The 19,326-nt window shown below is 61.3% G+C and overlaps 1 protein-coding gene across 5 annotated transcripts in view; it reads left to right on the top strand.

Annotated features, from left to right (window-relative positions):
- The first annotated feature begins 2,083 nt into the window (after nt 1-2,083).
- IGSF9B (immunoglobulin superfamily member 9B) overlaps nt 2,084-19,326 on the top strand; it is a 39,631-nt gene continuing 22,388 nt past the window's right edge. For all 5 annotated transcript variants that reach the window (XR_010723759.1, XR_010723758.1, XM_066203570.1 and 2 more), the window contains exons 1-9: nt 2,084-2,147; nt 9,795-9,992; nt 11,227-11,373; nt 12,830-12,981; nt 14,074-14,191; nt 15,036-15,177; nt 15,307-15,452; nt 17,795-17,937; nt 18,700-18,840. Coding sequence is in view for 3 of the 5 variants with exons in the window: in XM_066203570.1 (XP_066059667.1) it covers nt 2,084-2,147; nt 9,795-9,992; nt 11,227-11,373; nt 12,830-12,981; nt 14,074-14,191; nt 15,036-15,177; nt 15,307-15,452; nt 17,795-17,937; nt 18,700-18,840 (1,251 nt within the window). In the remaining 2 variants the exon portion in view is untranslated. The remainder of the gene's footprint in view (nt 2,148-9,794; nt 9,993-11,226; nt 11,374-12,829; nt 12,982-14,073; nt 14,192-15,035; nt 15,178-15,306; nt 15,453-17,794; nt 17,938-18,699; nt 18,841-19,326) is intronic.

Raw genomic sequence — 19,326 nt, 5'->3', positions numbered from 1 at the left:
AGGGGACAAAGGGGATAGGGTGACAAGGAGCTGTCACAGCAGGCAAATGGTGTGGAGCAGGAGCAGGGAAGGGGCACAGGTGGTGCAATGACAGGAGGGGGTGGTACAGCTGGTGCTAGAGGTGACACTGGCACTGAGCCCGTGCCAGGTGAATGTGACAACAAGCCGTGGTGGTGGCACTGAGCAGTGCAGGGTCCTGGCAGAGGTGACAGCAAGCTGGAGCAGGGGCAGGTGACATGTCTGTCCCAGGTTGGTGGGGCAATGACCCTGGACCTCTGCCAGGGCACAGAGGGTGGCAGCTGTGTTACCCTGGGGTGATGTGCAGTACAAGGCTGCAGTGGCACCAAGCAGCTGGCAGGGAGGTGACCCTGAGGTGGGTGCAGGGTGGCAGGGACAGATGGCACAGCTGATGTGGAGCTGGTGCAGGGGGCAGGTGGCTCAGCCCGTGGTAGGGAGGTGATCCTGCCTAGTCACAAACTGTCATTGGCGTGTCAGAAGCAGTGCATGGCCAGGGGCAGGTGGCAGCCGGGGACAGGGAGGTGACACTGCATCAGGGGAGGGGGCACATCTGGGGACAGGGCGGTGACACTAAGGCTATGCAGGAGTACAGCTGGGGACAGGAAAGTAATGCTGAGCTGGCACAGAGAATGCCTGTGGGGACAGGGAGTGACACTGAGCTGGAAAGTGATGCTGAGCTGGTGTAGGAGACACATCTGGAGACAGGAAGGTGATGTTGCACCAAGGCAGGGACACATCTGGAGACAAGGAGGGAACATTGAGTAGGTGCAGTGACATTTGACGACAGGAAGGTGATAATGAGTTGGTGCAGAGGCCCATCTCTGGACGGGGAGGTGGCACTGAGCCAGTGCAGTGACACATCTGGGGATGGGGAGGTGCCACTGAGCCGGTACAGGGGCACATCTGGACACAGGCTGGTGGCATGGTACCAGTGTAGGGGCCCCTCTGGGGATGGGAAGGTGACACTGATCTGGTTTGGTGACACATCTGGGGACAGCGAGGTGGCACTGAGTAGGTGCAGTGACACATCTGTGGACAGGGAGGTGACACTCAAACAGTGCGGTGACACATTTGGGGGTGAGGAGGTGGCACTGAGCTGGTGCAGGGGCACATCTATGGACAAGGAGGTGGCACTGAGCTGGTGCAGTGATGCATCTGGGGTCAGGGAGGTGACACTGAATAGGTGCGGTGACACATCTGGACACGGGGAGGTGACACCGAGCCGGTGCAGGTGTACACCTGGAGGCAGGGAGGTGACACTGTTCCGGTTCGGTGACACATATGGGGACGGGGAGGTGTCACTGAGCCGGTGCAGGGGTACCCCTGGAGGCAGGGAGGTCACACTGTACCGGTACAGGGCGCATCTGTGGACAGGGAGGTGACACTGATCCAGCTCGGTGACACATCTGGGGGCGGGGAGGTGACACCGAGCCGGTGCAGGGGCACACCTAGATACAGGGAGGTGACACTGTACCGGTACAGGGCACATCTAGCGACAGGGAGGTGACACCGATGCGGTTCGGTGACACATCTGGGGACGGGGAGGTGGCACTGAAGCGGTGCGGTGGCTCATCTGGACTCGGGGAGGTGGCAGCGCGGGGGCGCAGGCGGGCGCGGGGCGGTGCGGGTCCCGGCGGGTGTCCGTGCGGGGAGGTGACCGTCCGGCGGAGGTGACCGCGCCGCTCCCGGCAGTGCGCATGATACTGCGGCGCAGGGGCCCCGTGCGCGCCAACCCACCTTGAACCGGCCCGGGCCGCGGCGGCGGCCAATCACCGCCCACTCCGCCGGGGCGCGGCCAATGGGCGGCGGGCGGGGGCGGTGCCGAGCCGCTAAAGGGCGCAGGCTAGGCTGCACCGCGCGGCGGAGCGCAGGTGCGGCGCGGCGCGGCGCGGGGATGGGCGCGGGCATGGGCGCAGCGGCGGGCGGCCGGCCCTGAGCCGCCCCTCCGGCCCCGCCAGCCCCGCCGAGCCCTGCCCGGCCACGGCCAGCCCGGCCCGGCCCCGCCCCGCCCCGGCCGGGCCGCCCGGCGGGCGGAAGATGCTGCGCACCGGGGGCCGGTAGTACTATGATTTGGTATGTGGCCGCTTTGGTAGCAAGTGTGCTCGGCGCCCGCGGGCTGCCCGTCCAAGGTGAGTGCGGCCGCGGGGTGTTCTCCGCCGGGGTGAGCCCGGGAGGGGCGCGCCGGGGTCTGCGGGGCGGCGGCGGGGCCGCCTCTGCGTGTCCTCCCCCCCCTTCCTCTCCCGGTGTAGCGGATGCGGCGGGGGGGATGCGCATGGACCGGGAGGGATGCGCGCACCGGGGGGGGGCATCACGTCCCGGGGAGAGGGAACCGGGAAGGGGCTGGGGAGGAGGGTAGGAGGGGGAACTGCGGCTGCGAAGGGGGTTTGCGGGGTTCGCGTCTTCCCCGCTGCCGGTGCGGGGACCGAGCGCTTCCCGCTGCGGCGGGGCGCTGGCGATTCCTTCATCCCCCGCTGCCGGGGGGAGCCGGGAGCGCCCGGCGCATCCTCCCTCCGCAGGCGCTCGGCGGGGTTGGCCGTGACCTCCCCGAGGGCAGCGGCTGCAGCTGGGGAAGTTCGGGAAGCCGCGGTGCGGCGGAGCCTCTGCCCAGGGGTTGGAAATTCCCTTTGGGAGAAGGCAAGCGGGTGCGGGTCCTGGCGGGGGGGAGCACGGCTGGCTGAGTGTTCCCCTTGATCAGGGATGGGCAAGCTTTTCTGCGCATTCGGATCTCTTCTCTCATCCTGAGGAAGCGCCTGCGGCAGCTCCGGGGGGGTGCGGGCAGCGTTTGCCCTTCCCTGCAAGGGTAGCCCAGCTGGGCAAGGAGAAATGCAGGAGGGATTCGTCGCCTTCCCCTGCAGCGCCCCGGCTGCGGGTTTGGGGGTGACTTTGCTCCCACCCCCCCGCCCAGGAGAGGCTGCCCTCCTTCTCCCCCCACTGCAGGCTGGCTGCTGTGCTGTGGTAAACTGAGGCACAGGGTTGTCCAAGGTCAGGACGGAGACGGCAGCAAGGAATAACCCTCATTTTCCTGCTCCGGCTTCTTTCCTTTCAGCTGCCAGCCCCCTCCCACTCCTCCGAGCCATCCCTGCAGGTAGAGGGGAGCTGCCTGCCGCTGGTGCGGCACCGTCCCCCATTTCTGCCGCTGGTTCCTAACTGGGCACATGGTTATCCCTGCATCCCGGTGGTCCTTACCCGGGATGAGACCCCGGAGCCGTGCCCTGGGTGTCACCCACCCTGCCCGTGGGGATGCGGTGGCTGCCGGCAGCAAGCGATGCCTGGCTGGCAGCCACCACCGCTCCCCTCCCCGTGGTGGGGGGACGCTGCCTCGGGGGGCACGGGTGGGCTGAAAGGGGGCACGTGTCGGGGTGCTGCAGCCCCCCCAATTCACAGCGCTCCTCGAGCCCGCTGGGTCACATCTGTGCCGTGCCACAGTCCCTTGTCGTCCTCGCCTGGCAGGCGGCTCCTGGAGGCAAGGAGGTGTGTGTCAGCACGGGGCTGTCCTCTCGCGGGGGCCAGGATGGGGCTGCCCCATTTGGGGGTACGTAGCCCCTTTTTACTGAGCCCTGGCCGGCTGCTGCCTGCCCGAGCTGCGTGCTGCAGTGTGGTGAGGCAGTGTTTGCAGCAGCGGTTTGTACAGGGATGCTCTGCCGGGGAGAGGGGCAGAGCAGCGCGTTCGGCACCTGGGAACTTGGAAATACCCTGGAGCCGCTCGGATGGAGCCCGGGAACTGGTGCCGGAGTGGGTGGGTGCCGGGAAGCCCCGGCACGGGGGTGCTGTGCGTGTGGAGCAGCGTGTACGTGATGAATGAGCGTGCCGTGAGTAATGCGTGGGTGGGTGCCGGGGGAGGGGGTGCTGCGGGCCGGCGTGGCCCCCGCAGGGGCAGGGAGCCCACGGGACTCGCCCCAGCTGCTGCAACCCTTTGATGCCAGCACTGTCCCATCCTCAGGGGGAGTTGTCACCCCGCATCGCTTGGGGACGGGGCTTTGGAAGAGAGCTGGGGCTCACTGTGTGCCATGCCCTCACTGGGGCTTTTCCTCTTGCCGTGGCCTTCCTCCCACACCACTTCCTCTTTGCTAGGCTGAGAAGCAGCGGTGCTGGCCCTGGGCAGCCTTCTTGCCTGGCTCTCCAAGGGCTTTCCAGGCGTTAATCGGCTCAGAGAGGGAAGGAGGGTGCGTTATCCTCTCTTATGGCATGGGGGAGGAGAGCCAGGACGTGACCGCGCCAGGAGTGGGTGTCAGAGGAGGGATCCGGCCTCCTGGCATTCCCAGCAGTGCCGTCACACCGAGGGGCTTTTCCTCCCTCTCCCACGAGCGTGTGACGCTGTGGCACCACACAGTGAGTGGGGATGCTCGTGGATCCAGCAGGAGGGTTTGCAGAGGGAGAATTCAGCTCTGCCAGCCCCGGGCGAGGGCTCCTTGAAGAGGCTCCTTGGACATCGCGGCGGGCGATGCTGCTGGCGCTGACCTTGGCGGGTTGGAGTGGCTCGGTGTGGCAGTGCCAGCGCTGCATCCCCTGCTCGCACCCGGCGCAGAGCTCTTGGGTTTTGCCTCTTTGGCTGTGGAGGAGTCTGGACCGGGAGCCGCTGGATTCGGCACGTGCGGCTTTGGCCCCGCTCTCTTCTGGCAAGGGGATGGTTTGGCACCGGGAACAGCCAAGGGCGTTGGCCGGGCTCCCATTTCCATCATTCCCTGGAGGTTTTCTGCTCCTCTGGACCTGTTGGATGGGAGCGCGCGGGACAGGGAGGGACGTGAGCGTCTCGGTCGATGACTTGGCTTGCCGGAGGGTCCTTGCGGCGATGCTTTGCCGGCTCACTTGCCTTTTGACTTGGAAGATACAGCTTTGCTGGTGGTGGGTGAGCCCTGCAAGTTCCTCTCCAGAGCTGTGGCAGGGTGGCACAGCTCCCGTTCACCTCTGGTCCCTGTGTCTTGGAGGCTGTGCCTTCACGCTGGATGAGAAGCTCTGCAGATGAGCAGGCAGTGGGTCCAACCCCATGCCGTGCCAATGGAGGAGTCCTTCCCTCTCCTTTTCCCTGCGGTAGGAATCTCCCGAGCTGGGAGCCCTGAGCGACCAGCTGGCCTTTGGAAAAACAACTCCCTTCCTCCCGCTCCTCCATGGAGAGGCTGGCGTTGGTGGGAGGGCTGCCTGAGCCAGGAACAGCGTGATTCAGGAGCTGCTGGCGGGCAGCTCGGAGCGCTGCCTGCATCCCAGTTTCCTGTTGGAGGACTGTGAAGGCATCGGGATGGTACCTACTGCTCCACGGGGAGGGCGATGCCAGCCTGCACGGGGGTACTGGTGTGGTGTGGGGCACAGCACCCTGGCAGCGCTCTCCAGCTGCAGGAGGTCTCCTGTGGGATGGATTTGGTGCTCCAGCTCCCATCACAGCTTCTTGTTCGGCCCCGTGGTGCGCACAGGGAGCTCACAGGGAGCACACAGGTAGCTGCTGGTCGTTGCTGGGAGATGATGCCTCCCACGAGGCAGCTGCCAACACCGGATGCTCAACACCGGGCTGGTGGCTATTAGAGGGAGTGGGCACAAGGGACACCCAGGTAGGAGTAAAGTGGTCTCAGGGAAGTAATTTTTTTTCCTGCGCCATCTCCGTGCCTCTCAGAGCACCAAGCTGTGCTCCCACCTGCTTGCAGAGCCGCTGCCCGGCCAGGCACATTCCCACCTGTGCCATTCCAGGGAAAAAGGACCCACTGTGGGGCAGCGTCCCATGCATGCATTCCCCTTGGGATGCCAGGGCAGCTGCCTGCCTGCCTGGGGAGGGTGGTGGTGGTCCCACAGGACACCCCTTGTGCCCAGGAACGGGGTTCTGAGTCCCCATCGCACTGTGAATGGGGCACCAAGCCACCCCTCAGAGCTGCTAATCCTTCTCCTCCCTGGCCCCGCATGACCTTGAGGCATGTCACTTGACCTGCGCGTCGCCCTCCATCCATCTGGAAAATCGGGTTTAAAACGCAGGAATCGCACTGAAAGCCCAGATGCTGCTTTCCAGCTGGGGGAGGGGGTGAGGGCTGTGCTCCCAGCCCAAGGGCTTCCCCCCACCAGAAGACAGGCGGATGCTTTTGGGGGGCTCCGGGATACCCCAAGATAGGCAAAGGGACTGGGTTGGTAATGGGGGGTGCAACCCCCACTGAGATATTTAGGGGGCCACAGAGGTGGGGGGCAGGCAATCTCCCAGCACCCCACACCCTGCCCTGGCAGCCGGGGTTCCTGCAGCACGCTGTCCCTGTCCCCCATCCTGGGCTGCAGTCACCCCCCTCTTCATTTCATGGCAATGGCTGCCTGCTCTCCTCCCTGCTGGCCTCCATATGCCATGCTGGTGGCCTTGTCCTCAGAGATCCCTGCCATATCCCGCCTCCACCGATGGGAGCGGGATGTGTCAGAGCACATCTCGTCTCGGCTCACCAGGGAGGAGAGGTCTGCAGGCTCCGGGCCTTGTGCTTGCTCCCTCAGCCGTCCCCATGAGGGTGGGGATGAGTGCCAGGGGTGTGGGGCAGCATTGGAAATGGATAGTGGTGCTTCTGTTAGCGGGCTGCAAGGCGATGGTGGGTCAGGACAGGATGCCCTCTCTGCCCCAGGGCATGGGTGTCCACTGTGCCCGGCAGGAAAGCCTTCCCAGGGGTTAATTCCTTTGGAAACCTCTCTGCCTTGGCCATGTCCTTCTCACACAAAGCACCTGCAGGAAGGGTCCTGCTTCAGCGAGTGCAGCAGAGATGTTTCATGCTTTCAGCTTCACTGAGCCCTGTGGCACCTTCCGCTCAGGATTGGAGGAACTGGATGCCCAGATCCAGGTGAGGGTCTCCCCGTCCTTGGCATCGCCATCCTGGGGAGCCCCGCGGTGGCACCGTCTCGGTGGCGGCAGCCTTCCCTCCTCTCCCTTTGGGATGCTGTTCAACTCCACCTCCGCATCTTGTATTCTTGCCTCCTGGCACGCGGCGTGCTTTTATTTTTCCTGGATCTGCTTGGATGACGAAGCCTGTTGATTACTTGTTTTTCTTTACGAGGCATCCCCCAGCTTCACGTGAGCTCCTGCACCGAGGCGGATTTGGGGTTCGCATCCCTGCTGCCGCTCCCTGATGTTGACCCCGTTTCCAAACCGCAGATTCAGCCTTGAAACCTCTCTGAACTTGGCTGGGAAAATCAAGTGGGTTTAAAAATACCCCGTCTATTTGTGCTCTGTTTCTTCTGGCGTCTGCGGGTTGTTTTCAAGCGTTTCCCTACAAATGTGGGGGTGAGAAAACACTTTGAATCGAGAGCTGCAGTCTCCATTGCTCGCTTTCTTCATGGTCTGGACTCGGAAGGAAAACCTGGTCAGGGTTGGGACCGCAGGGTTGGGAAGTTGAGGAGACCCAAAGAGGTTCGTGAGACATCTCCCCATTGCCTTCCTGGCGCTCTGGCAGTGGGGACAGGAGGGCACGGGGCCGGTATTGGGGCGGGTGGCAGCTGGGGAGAGCCGGGGGCCGGTTCTCCGCCGTGGCTGCCAGTCGGCCGTGCGCTGGGGAGGTGATGCTCAGCCGTGCGTGCAATTCCCCACCGGCCTTGCGATCAGACACCGGCGCTGCGAGCTGCCGGGGATGACCTATTTTCCTGCGCCCGGGCAGCCCTGGCCAGGCGTGGGTCCGGCGGAGCGGCTGGCTCGTCCCCTCCCCGGGGGCGTCACCCACTGCTCTGCCAGGGAGCCAGTCAGGGGATCCTGGCGTAGTGTGACTCCCTGGCGCCCATCCCCAGGGTGTCTGGGTGGCCTCTTGGGCAGCGAGCTTGCTCCAGCTGGGCAAACATCAGCATTCCAGGCTCCAGTTGGTGGAGAGGTGCTGGAAACCAAGATTCCCTCTTGGTAGCCCAGGAGCTGGAGCGCCGGGGTAGGTGGGGGGGCTTGGGAAAGGGGTTTGGGTGCTGCTATTTCCATCCTCTCCTGCTGGTGGGTACAGGGTGTCACTTTGAAGGTGACGAGGTGCCGGGGACCTGCTCGCTCGGGCGAGGCGGCCGGGGAAGCGCGTCCTTGGATGCTCTTGAGCAGCACGTGACAGCTCTGTCCCCGATCAGCGCAGCAGGACCACGGGCAGGGACGGGGGGTTCCAGCCCCCCTCACCCTCCCGGATGGGCACAGCGGGGTCAGGACGGCTTCTCACAGCTCAGTACCGGGGTGGCAGGGGAGGGCTGACACCGTCCCTGCTGACAGGGTGCGAATGGGAGCTCATCGGCGATGCAGCGCTAACGAGGGATGGAAAGGTGCAAGAGTGTTGTCGAGGCGGTGCAAAGCGTGCGCGGGGGTGTGCGAGCACACCGCACGTGTGTGCTCAGCGATTCCCCCCCGCCCCGCCGGGGTCCGGGCGGATCCGTGGCCCTGCAGGACCCCCCAGCTCCGCAGGACCCCCAGAGCAGAGCCGGGTGCCTGCAGTGGGTGTGCAATGCAGCATCTGCTCCTTGCAGATGGCTCGCAGCTCTGCACCCCGGCGTCGCCCACCCCGCTGCCACCAGCCAGCCCTCCAAGTTAAAGAGCCACCCGTGCCCGGTTTGCTGGTGGCGTGGGGGACTGAGGACGCTCGGGTGACCATCAGGCTGTGACCCTCTGCAGGGACACACCTTTGTGCGTGCCATGTGCGAGCCGCGGCCAGCTCTGCCCGCTGCCCTTCCCGCGGGGACGCTCGGCTGGTGGGCCCGTGGGGTGGCACATCACGGGCCTCTCGCCGGTACGCGCTTGTGCCAGAGCCAAAAATAGCCGGTGATGCTCGGTGATGCTCGGCTCCCGCGGCGGGGAAGCGGTGATGTCACTCGCCGCCAATCACCGGCGGCCCCGAGGAGCAGCGCGGAGGAGTGGGAACGTGCTTCCCCGAGCATCCCTCCCCGAGCATCCCCCCCGGAACAGCCAGCGGCCGCGTGTGCCAGGAAAACGGGGGGCCCTTCCTTGATGGGAAGGGCGATGTGGGTCCAAACCTAGTTTTGGGGACCCCCCCTGTTTGGCTTTCCCCCATCCCCGGGTTTCCCTCTCTCTCGCGCTCTGAACGCCGTGCTGAGGATGCAGCTTTGCTGCTGCTGGCAGAGCAGGATGACGCCAGGCTGCAGCGAGCAGGGCGGCACGGCCGGGGTGGAGCAGCCTCGGAGCTGAGACCAAAGTCCCCTGTAATTACCCAGCTGGGAGGAGCAGGGTGACAGACCCGACACACAGGTCGGGTTTCAGGCTCGGGGCTCTCGGGGATGCCCGAGGACATTTGGACTTGGCTGGAGCATGGTGGCTCCGGGGGCCCAGCTCACCCTGGCACCGGTGGGACAGCTGGGTGTGTGAGCTGGCACAGCAGAGCTGTGGTCAGGGGTCCCTGTATGCTCAGTCCTGCTCGCTGGAGGATGCAAGGGCACAAGCTAAAAGCAGCCTTTTCCCTGCCACAAGGATACAGGGTAGCCCAGATGGTGCTGCTATGTGGGGAGCAGTGCTAGGCATGCTCTGTGCCCCTCTACTGAGAGCAGGGGTCCCCAAACCCCCTGTGGGGTCACTGGGTATCGCCCTTGCCTTGGTGCAGAGGTTGGGAAGCTGTCCTGGAGCACTGGGGTGCTGGTGGCCACTGTCCTGGCTCCTGTGGTAGCTCAGGGTGGCCCTGGAGCTGAGTATAAGGGCTTGGGGCCCCCTGTTGCTTTTGGGGCAAGGGTGACCCACAGACTGCCCTGGTTGGAGACAGGTGGCTGGGGATGGGCAGTATGGCTGCTGTGGCTCTTCTGGGCATCCTGGTTCGATACTGGGGGCCAGCAGTGGGACCAGCCATGGATTCTTCCTTCCCCCCTCGCAGGTGCCCTCGGCTCGAGGGAGGAGCCCGAGTTCGTGACCGCTCGCGCTGGCGAGAGCGTGGTCCTGGGATGCGATGTGATCCACCCGCTGACGGGCCAGCCCCCTCCCTATGTCGTGGAGTGGTTCAAGTTCGGCGTCCCCATCCCCATCTTCATCAAGTTTGGGTTTTACCCTCCCCATGTCGACCCGGAGTATGCCGGTGAGTGCTGGGGGGACGAGGGGAGGGTGCCAGGGCCCGGTCCGGGCTGCGCGGCTCCGCTCCATCCGCTCCTCCGTCGGGAACCACGCGGGCTCTGCCTCTCGTTGCTCGCTTTCCACCCAGTTGGTTTTAATTAAGCAGCAGCGTTAGGAAGCCAGCTGGGCTGCGTGGGACAGGAGCAAGCGAGGCAGAGAAACCCAGGGTGACGCGTGGTGGCGGTGGCTGCTGCTGCTGCTGCTGCTGTGTCCCAGAGCAGCTGTGAGCCCAGGGAGGGACTCTGGGGGGACGGTGGGGATGGAGCCAGGGCCACGTGCTGGGCGGAGGTGACAGGTTGGAGCTGCAGAATTCATGTGGCTGCTCATCAATGTGCTGCCTGTGACACGTGGCCGGTGTCCTCCGGTGGGATCTGTGAGCTGGAAACCAGCCCTGAGAAGGTTGCTGTGGCCGGACTGACCCATTGTGGTATCTGTTTCCTTGTGGAATGCTGTCCTGGGAATCTTCCCTGGGTTTTGTGGGATTCTCTGTCCAAATTGCTCTCTAAGAAATGCTGCAGCAGGGAAGATGCACCAGCCCAGCTGAGCCCTGCCAAACTCAACTCAGCAATGAGCGATCCCACAGCCAGGGTGGAGGTTTAGGCTGCTTTGCTCCTGACCCAGTTTCTGGGGCTGTGCACGGGGTCAGCTCAGGGCCGCCCTGCTTTCTGGGAGTCTCCCAGGCAGGGAAAGGCTTTGGGGCACGCCTGTGAGCCGGCTGTGCCGCCGCCAGCCCCTGGCTGGGAGCAGAAGGCCGGTGTCGCTGCGGGCAGACATCGCTCCAGGCACCTTGCCTGGACCTGGCAGCTTGGCTCTGCTGTCCCCAGACGGGCCAGTGTGTCACCGGCCTGGCACCACCGGCCTGGCACCACCGGCCGCAACCGCGCCGTGCGGCTCAGCCAGCCCCAGACTGGGACAGTGCCCACACGGGGATGGGGTGTCCCCTGTGGTGGTGTTCTGGGGGTTGTTCTGGTGTCAGGATGGGGGTGTCCCCTGCAGTGATCTCTGAGGGGCTGCTCTGGTGTCAGCATGGGGTGTCCCCTGTGGCCACGTTCTGGGGGCTGCTCCAGTTTGGGATGGGGTTTCCCCTGCAGCGACACTCTGGGGGCTGCTCCAGTTTGGGATGGGGTGTCCCCTGCAGTGACGCTCCAGGGGCTGCTCTGGTGTGGGGGACGTGGTGCCAACGCTGTGCTCTCCCACAGGCCGGGCCAGCCTGCACGACAAAGCCTCCCTGCGCATTGAGCAGGTGCGCTCCGAGGACCAGGGCTGGTACGAGTGCAAAGTGCTCATGCTGGACCAGCAGTACGACACCTTCCACAACGGCAGCTGGGTCCACCTCACGGTCAATGGTGAGCGGGGTGGGGGCTGCGGCGTCCCTGCGGTGCCAGAGTGGGATTTCAGCTGGATGCTGGATGTCTGGTGGATGCTGGGCCTCGATGGCATCCGTTCCTGGCAGACACGCGAGCCTGAAGCCATCCAGGCTGGCTGCTCCAGCCAGGGTGTGACTTCAAAAGGGACAAAGTTTTATTAGGGATTCCTGAGTTTAATTATGTGGAGCTCGTTTAAAGGAGAGACATCAAGGGCCAGGGCTGGGAATGAATCTCTTCTCAACAAACAGATCAGAAAATCAAATCTTTGTTTTCTTGAAATTCAGATTTACTCAAATTACTTTTTCATTTTATTAAGGCTGTATATTAAACTAATTAGCAAATTGTCATCCTCCGCATCAGGAGAAAGATCTTTATTTTTAGCCCAGCAGCAGGGCTGTGCCTCTCCTGCTGCAGTGGGGTGGCTGGAGAGATGTGGCCACTGGCAGCTCCTCGCTGGTCTTGCCTTGACCTTGTGCAATTAATTTAACCTTTGGGGGGATGGCACAGAGCAGAGCCACCTAATTGAGCCCAATTAGTGAGCGGGAGCTTTGCAAGAGGGGCCGTGCAGGCCATCATCCCCATCCCTGCCTGCTGCCCTGCCTGCCGCTTCCTGCTCTCCCCCAGGCTGCTAATGAGCTCCGAGGGCTCGGGAAGGAGGGCAAGAGGAGGAGGAAGGAGGAGGATGGTGGTGCCTGGCTCACCTCTGCCACGTGCACGGATCCTGCAAACCGCCATCCGGAGGGGCTGGAAAATGGCTCCAGATGCCCCGTCCCTCCCCTTGGCAAAATGGGCCAGTTTTGGGGCTTTTATGCAGCATGGGACGTGCAAGGGCTTAATAACAATATAATAACCATAATCCTCCCAGCCCGAGGAATTGCTTTCAGGGTGAGGGCTGTGGCTTTCCCCCAGCGCATTACAACGCTTAATTTTCTTAGGGGGAAAATAAAAATCATTTGGGGGGAAACAAAATATAATTCCTTTTCTTTTTTTTTAGTTTTTTTTTTCCCCAAGCAGATTAAATTGCCAACCTGTCTTCCTCTAAAGTGGGCTTTAACAACCGCGGGTAATTAGGGGCGGGCTGTAATCCTGCCAGCCTCTTTCATCAGGAAGGAGCCTTTCGATCTGCACTGCGGTGTTTTCCCATGTTTTGACAATAGCGAGTTAATGTGCAACGGGGTGGGGGGAGGACGTGGTGATGGTGGGGAGGAGAGGGGACAGGGCTGGGGTGCGATGTGGCACCTCTTGGTCGGTGTCCCCAGGGACACCCCTGTCCCTGCAGCCCTGTCTGCCTTCGGGGTGGTCCCAACCCCGCCGCGGGGATGTGCAGAGTGTCCCCTGTGTGCAGGCAGCAGCTTCCCCTCTGTCCCCGTGTGCCCCCAGACCCACAGTGGCCTCGGGTGACCCGGGGGGTGACGGTGGTGTCCTGTGCCCCCAGCTCCCCCCACGTTCACGGAGACCCCGCCGCAGTACGTAGAGGCCAAGGAGGGCAGCAGCGTCACCCTGACCTGCATGGCGTTCGGGAACCCCAAGCCCATCGTCACCTGGCTCAGAGAGGGAGACCTGTTGGGTGCCAATGGCAAGTACCAGGTAGGTGGGGAAGGGCTGCCGTGGGGACTCCTGGGCTGGGAGCTGGCAGGGACATTGCTGACATGACCACGGTGGCGGCAGCTCCGCCGTGCCTGGAGCCAGCCGTGCTTTCTCAGCACTTCTCCTTGGTGAGGTGCCCGTTTTCCCCCACCCCATCCCTGCTGAGCTGCGGCCTGTAACGCTGCCAGCCCTTGGGTGCAGGCTGGAGACCCCCCACGTGCTTGGGACAGCCCTGCTCCTGCACCTGACCTGCTCCCTGTGGACTCAGCCCAGGGGCCAAGACCCTGGAGATGGGGTGGGGGCTGCAGCCTGGGGTAGTGTCCCCCCGGCAGGGATGGATGCAGCAGGGCTGGGGCAGCGGAGGGTTGAGCAGGGAGGATTTCCCCTCCTCCCCTCCCCTTCAGGACCCTTTTTGCATCCCAGAGGCTCCTAGGCAGAGATTCCCCCCTGAGCTGTAATTGGTAAATCAGGCATTGGAATCAGCGCAGGCACTAATGAGAGTAATTAGGAATCATTTGTTACTAATTGAAATAGAAGGATGAGGCAGAATGAGGTGGGGGGAAAGCCTGGCTGGGAGGCCTCCCTGTGCATGGGGGTGCTGCTACCCTAAAGGTGGCAGTCCCTTGTCCATCCTTCTGCTGTGTCCCCAGGGGGAATCCATCCACTCCCCTTCCAGCTGAGAGGTGGCTCCACAGGGAGGACAGTGGCCAAGCTGGGGTCTCCCCCTCATTCCCCAGCAGGTCTTTGGGGGGGCAGGGAATACTCCAGCAAGGCTCCTTGTGAGGCTCCAATGGTGCCGGGGCTCTTGGCAGCAGTGGTTTGGAGCCTGCTGCCTGCCAGTCACTTCTGGGAGATGAATGCGCTGGGATGGTTATTTATTTATTTCATGAATTTTTTTTTCCCTTCCCCTTGGCGTCGAGCAGAAACGCATGTGTTGGTTTATTAATATCCCGAGTCTTGCAGAGCGGGGAAACCCGTCTCTCATCCGGCCCTAAAAGCGCCGGCAGCTCCCTGCCGTGGGAAGCAGGGAGGGTCTTCCCCCGTCCCCCTGGGGGTCCCTGCCCACGCTCCAGGGTCTTCCCTTGTTCCCAGGTGAGCGACGGGAGCCTCACGGTGCTCTCGGTCAGCCGGGAGGACAGAGGTGCCTACACCTGCCGGGCCTACAGCATCCAGGGCGAGGCTGTGCACACCACGCGCCTGCTCGTCCAAGGTGAGGCCTTCCAGCTGCTCGGCGTCCCCTGGCAAGCCGGGATGGGGGGATCTCCCCGGGCCACAGGGCTGTGGTGTCACCCTGGAGCCGCCCCCGAGGCCTCTGTGCCTGGCACGGTGCTGGCTGCCCCGTGGCTCTGCATCCGGTTTGTAGGATGGAGGAATCCGCTTAATTGGGGCACGGTGGTGGCCGTGCTGATGAGCAGCCAGGCCCTGATGGCAGCTCGGTTTTGTTTGGGAAGCGGGGAAAAGATTGAGGCTGTCATGAAGCGCCTCGTCAGACAGCGGTGATGCATGACAGGCATCCTGCTCCTTGCTCCCTCTCTTATTAAATAAATCTTTAATTAGGTCAACAGCTACCAGCAGAGAGAGGAGCACGGGGTGTCCTCTGCTCTGCTTTTGTGGCAGTGGTGAGCTGCTGGCTCCTGGCAGTCTGTTCCCCCTGGATTTTTCCTGTGGGTGATACTAACCTCAAGAAGTGCTGGGGATGAAGGGAGGCGTGTCCTTGTGTGCCCTGGGAGAACCACCATGGGCATCCCCTCCTCAGAGTTGTAGAGATTAGGGAGAGGGCTGGGAAGAACGGGGTCACTGTGGTTCTCAGTCAACCCAGAGATTAGGGAAGGGACTGGGAAGAACAGGGTCACTGTGGTTCTTAGTCAGCCCGGAGATTAGGGAGAGGGTTGGGAATAGCAGGGTCACTGTGGTTCTCAGAGGATCAGGACCAGCCCTGCCCCAGAGCCCTCCAGCAGCTCCCAGCCAAGATGCTGTGATGGAGCTGAACCCAAGCAGCTCTTGTGGGGACACCTGTAGTGATGGGAGTGACACTTTCCTCTTCCCCCCTGCAGGACCTCCCTTTATCGTTTCCCCTCCGGAGAACATCACGGTCAACATCTCCCAGGATGCGCTGTTCACCTGCCAGGCCGAGGCCTATCCCGGGAACCTCACCTACCTGTGGTACTGGGAGGAGGAGAACGTCTACTTCAAGAAGTGAGTTTATGGCTGGCGGGGCAGCGTGTTCCCCTCCTCCTGCTGCTCCTGGGTTGTGCTGGGAGCTGAGATTGTTTTGGGCTTTGCCCCTGGCTCTCCTCGTGATCCTCCTCTCCTCTTCTCTCGCAGCGACTTGAAGCTGAGGGTGCGGATCCTGATCGACGGGACGCTGATTATTTTCCGTGTCAAACCAGAGGATGCTGGAAAATACACCTGTATCCCCAGCAACAGCCTGGGCCGCTCGCCATCAGCCTCTGCCTACCTGACAGTGCAGTGTGAGTGCGGGCACGGGGCTGGGATTGATAACACCTGGCTCACAGGCAGCCCCAGAGGCTCTCTTGTCCTGGTATGACACTGGGAGAATCAGGCTGATGTGACAGCAGCCTTTGGATGAACACGGAATCATCCTCAGCAAAAAAGCTTGAGAGCATCCCACGTGGGTGTGGGAGACAAGAAAACAAATGGTCTGAGCAGCCTGAGTGACACAGCTCAGCTGGGACCGGTGTCCACCTTTGCTACAAGTGTTCTCTAATTAGGTGAGCATCATCCCATGGCTGCTCCCTCTCCCTGCTGGGAGGCACCGGGTCAGGGCTCTCAGTGCCAACGGGTATTTTTTGGTGTTGATTTCGGGGCCTCATTCCTGCGGCTCGGCCGTTCCTCGAGCTGCGGGGCTCGGCGTGTCACATTTTTCAGGCGGTAAGTGATCTAAACAAGCGGAGGAGAAAGGGCTGTAGCAGCAGCGTTGCTTCCCACGCTCGCTCGCTCGTTCTCCCGGGATCCCCGGGCGGTAATGGGTAGTGTGCCACCGGCATCCTGTGGCATTCCACAGTAATGGCCTCAATTGCCGCCGCTCCAATTGCAATATTGCTCTGCTCGAAAAGACTGCGGCGCTTTTATTTCATAATGAAAGACAGGCCTGAGCAAAGTGGGCTCTCAGTGTGGGTTATCCAAGGCTGCCTTAGAGCTGCTGCTGCCTTTAGACCTGGTGCTGGTTTGTGGGGAGCTTCTGAGAGAAGGGCTGGCAGGTGCCTGTGGGGACGGATGAAGGGACAGAGTGGGCAGGGGGACGGTGTGAGTGGTGCTGTGCCCAGGCGCAGGCATGATTTGGGGCTTGGATGTGCCCAGCTGGATGGCTCTCGGGAAAGCCTGCGGCCTCAGGCCATTAAATCTGCCCTGCCGCTAATCCAGGGCCGCTTGTCAGGGCTGATAGCTGTTAAAAATAGCTCTAATGGCAGGGAGGACAGCGCTCCCGCAATCTGCCGCTCAGCCAGCCTCCAGCACAAGGAAGGGTGCTCGGCTTTGGGTGCCACAAACCCTTTTCCTCCTGAGCAAACCTCGTCCACACCGGGGCTTCTGCCATGGGCGGGAGCTTCCCATCCTTCAGAGGGAGCTTCCCATCCTCCGAAGCAGATGGGGACACAGCTCTGGGTCATTAGTGGGCTGGGCTGGCCCCTGGCCAGTGACCTAGTAGTGAAAGGCTCTATCCCATTACCCTCTCCCGCACTGCTGGAGTCCTTGATTACATTTCCTAAGAGGAGGAGTTCAGCAGAGGGGGGTAAAGCCTGCTCCATATGCGGCGCTGGGCAATCTGGGTTATGGTGCCACTGCCGGGGGTGCGCGGTTTTGGGGAGTGGTTGGGGTGACGTGCTGGGAGCAGAGCTCCCAAACTCTGCTGGTTTTGCCCCAAGAAAGCGATAAGGAGAGGACACCCCCACATCTTCCATCCCTTCCCATTAAGCACCTTAATGTTTATCCCCCACTTTGCATCAGCAGTGCAGGGATGCTGCACCCCAAAACCCCCACATTTATCCCTTAATGCAACGTAAGCCCCATCAGGATTTTCCCATAACCTCGTGCTGCCGGTGTCTAGACGAGATTGTAGAAATACTCACTCTTCTTATTAAAAATAACATTTTTAAAAAAATCTTCTTATTAAAGAAAGTCTAGATTCTCTTCAACCCACTCGCACTTAATTAAAAAGCTCTTAGAAGTGCTGTTAATGACACATTCTAGACTGGAGGATTGCGAGACACCTTTCTGTGTGGGTGGTGCAGCATGGGAGGGGGGGGTTAGATCTGTATTTTAAGGTTTTTGCATCTTGGAAAGGGTGAGGTGGCTGCTGTTCAACATGACCCAGCCTCAATGAGGCATGAGTACAAGCAGATACAGGAGGTAAAGGACTTGTGGCAGCCTGGACATAGATCCCTTTTCCCATCTGGGTGTGTTTTAAGGCTTGGCAGTTGAAATAGCTTTGACTGCTGGCATGTAAGACCAGGCTGTGTTCATCACACCTGGCACATGTGGTGCTGTAATGGAGCAGCACAGGCTTCAGCAGGATGCAGGTGTGGAATTGGAAGCAGGCGTATCTCACATTTCTTCTTAAATGCAATCTTTAATGAGCCCCAGGTAGGAACACCCTGGACATGAGCAAAGCCTCGCAGAAATGCCAGGTATTCCGGTGGATTTGTGTATAGCAAGCTTGGCTTAACAGCCTGTGGGAGCCAGGGTGGTGCTGGGTTCGGAATTCATTGCAAAAGTGAGGTAGATCCTCTGAAGCCAGGCTGGGAGGAGAGACGGGCTCTCTCCTCATGCTAACGTGGTGCTGCTGCCCTCCCAGATCCTGCCCGCGTGGTGAACATGCCCCCCATCATCTACGTTCCCATCGGGATCCATGGGTACATCCGCTGCCCGGTGGAGGCGGAGCCCCCGGTCACGCTGGTCAAGTGGAACAAGGACGGGCGTCCCCTGCGAATCGAGAAGGTAACGGGGCCCCCGGGGAGGGGAGGTGGGGGCACAGGGGGGTTCAGACCCTCATGTCCTCAGCAAACACCAGGCGCCCTGTGGGTCCCCTTCTGTTGGAAGAATCTCATGGATGGGATGATGGTGCTTTTCCATGTCAGTTGTGGGCAGAGTTAATTCCAGATCTTGTACAGAGCCCACAGTGGACATACTGTGTCTCCCACATCTGATTCCTTCTTCCCCCTAAAGTCACCTCCTGATGGCCCTGGTTTATTTTTCCAATGGCAACTGATGGTTAAAAGACCCTTTTAACAAATCTACATCTTCCACTAATCATGGTTTGATATGTCTGAGCAAGGATATTAGCCATTAAATATTTAAAACAAACACTCAATATTTTAAATTTTTTGCTTAAATATTAACGATTTGAAGTTGTAATTCCATTTAAAGCTGTTGCTGCTGTGGCCTCCTGTTCCTTGGTGCCCTCAGCCTTCCAGGTGGAGATGTCTTGCTGACTCCAGAACAAGTTTTATTTAGTATTAGATTTTGATCTTAAATCTTTTGGGCTACATGAAGGAGCCTGGCTGTGTTTGAACGGGCTGATGTTGCCCAAGTTTCTTCTCTGTACTGTTGAGGAGGTGCTTTGGATGTTGGGAGTGGGATTGGGCATCTCCCAGAGATGTGACAGCCACCCTGGGCATGGGTGGAGGGCTTGGCTGAGGGGGAGGTAAGGAGCTGTGGTGGGGGTTAGATTAGTGAGCTCCCTGCTTCTCCCTTCTGCAGTATTCCGGCTGGAACCTGCTGGAAGACGGGTCGATCCGGATCGAGGAGGCCACTGAAGATGCTCTCGGCACTTACACCTGTGTGCCTTATAACGCCCTGGGTACGATGGGCCAGTCTCCCCCTGCCCGACTGGTACTGAAGGTAACTCTTCTGCCAAAATCCCACGGGTTTGCTGGGAGCAGTGTCCTCCTGTGCCCGGAGCAGCTCCCGGGGCTGTGTGGGGAACAGCAGAGGCTCCAGGGTGAGGGTGTGTCTGGGCTGTGCTTGGAGATGTGCTTCCCACCAGCACAGGCAAACCCCCAGGGCACCCTGTCTGGTGTAGCTGGAAATAGCCTGCTGGAGCAGCAGCATGGGTTTTGACACTGGACTGGGGTACTTTGAGGAAACATCTCCCTGGAATGTCCCCTTTGCCAACAAAACACTTAGCCCTGTTGGCCCGGGCTTGGGTTGAGGAGGATTTTAATAAATGGATGATTTGAGCTCCACGTGCTCCGGCTGCGTGCGGCGCCTGGGGCGCGCCTGGCTCCCAGTGCAGTTCCCGGCGTAGCTGGGGTGGGAGCTGCTGCCTCTTCCCTCCCTGAACACGGAGTCCTGTGCCTGGGAGGGAGCCGTGGTGATTCATGGTGT

This window comes from Chamaea fasciata, unplaced genomic scaffold (genome assembly GCF_029207755.1).
Source record: "Chamaea fasciata isolate MVZ Bird 193981 ecotype frontalis unplaced genomic scaffold, bChaFas1.0.hap1 SCAF_24, whole genome shotgun sequence".
NCBI classification, from domain to species: Eukaryota; Metazoa; Chordata; class Aves; order Passeriformes; family Sylviidae; genus Chamaea; species Chamaea fasciata.
The sequence above is the reverse complement of the archived record's forward strand: the minus strand, read 5'-3'. Positions and strand labels throughout refer to the sequence as shown.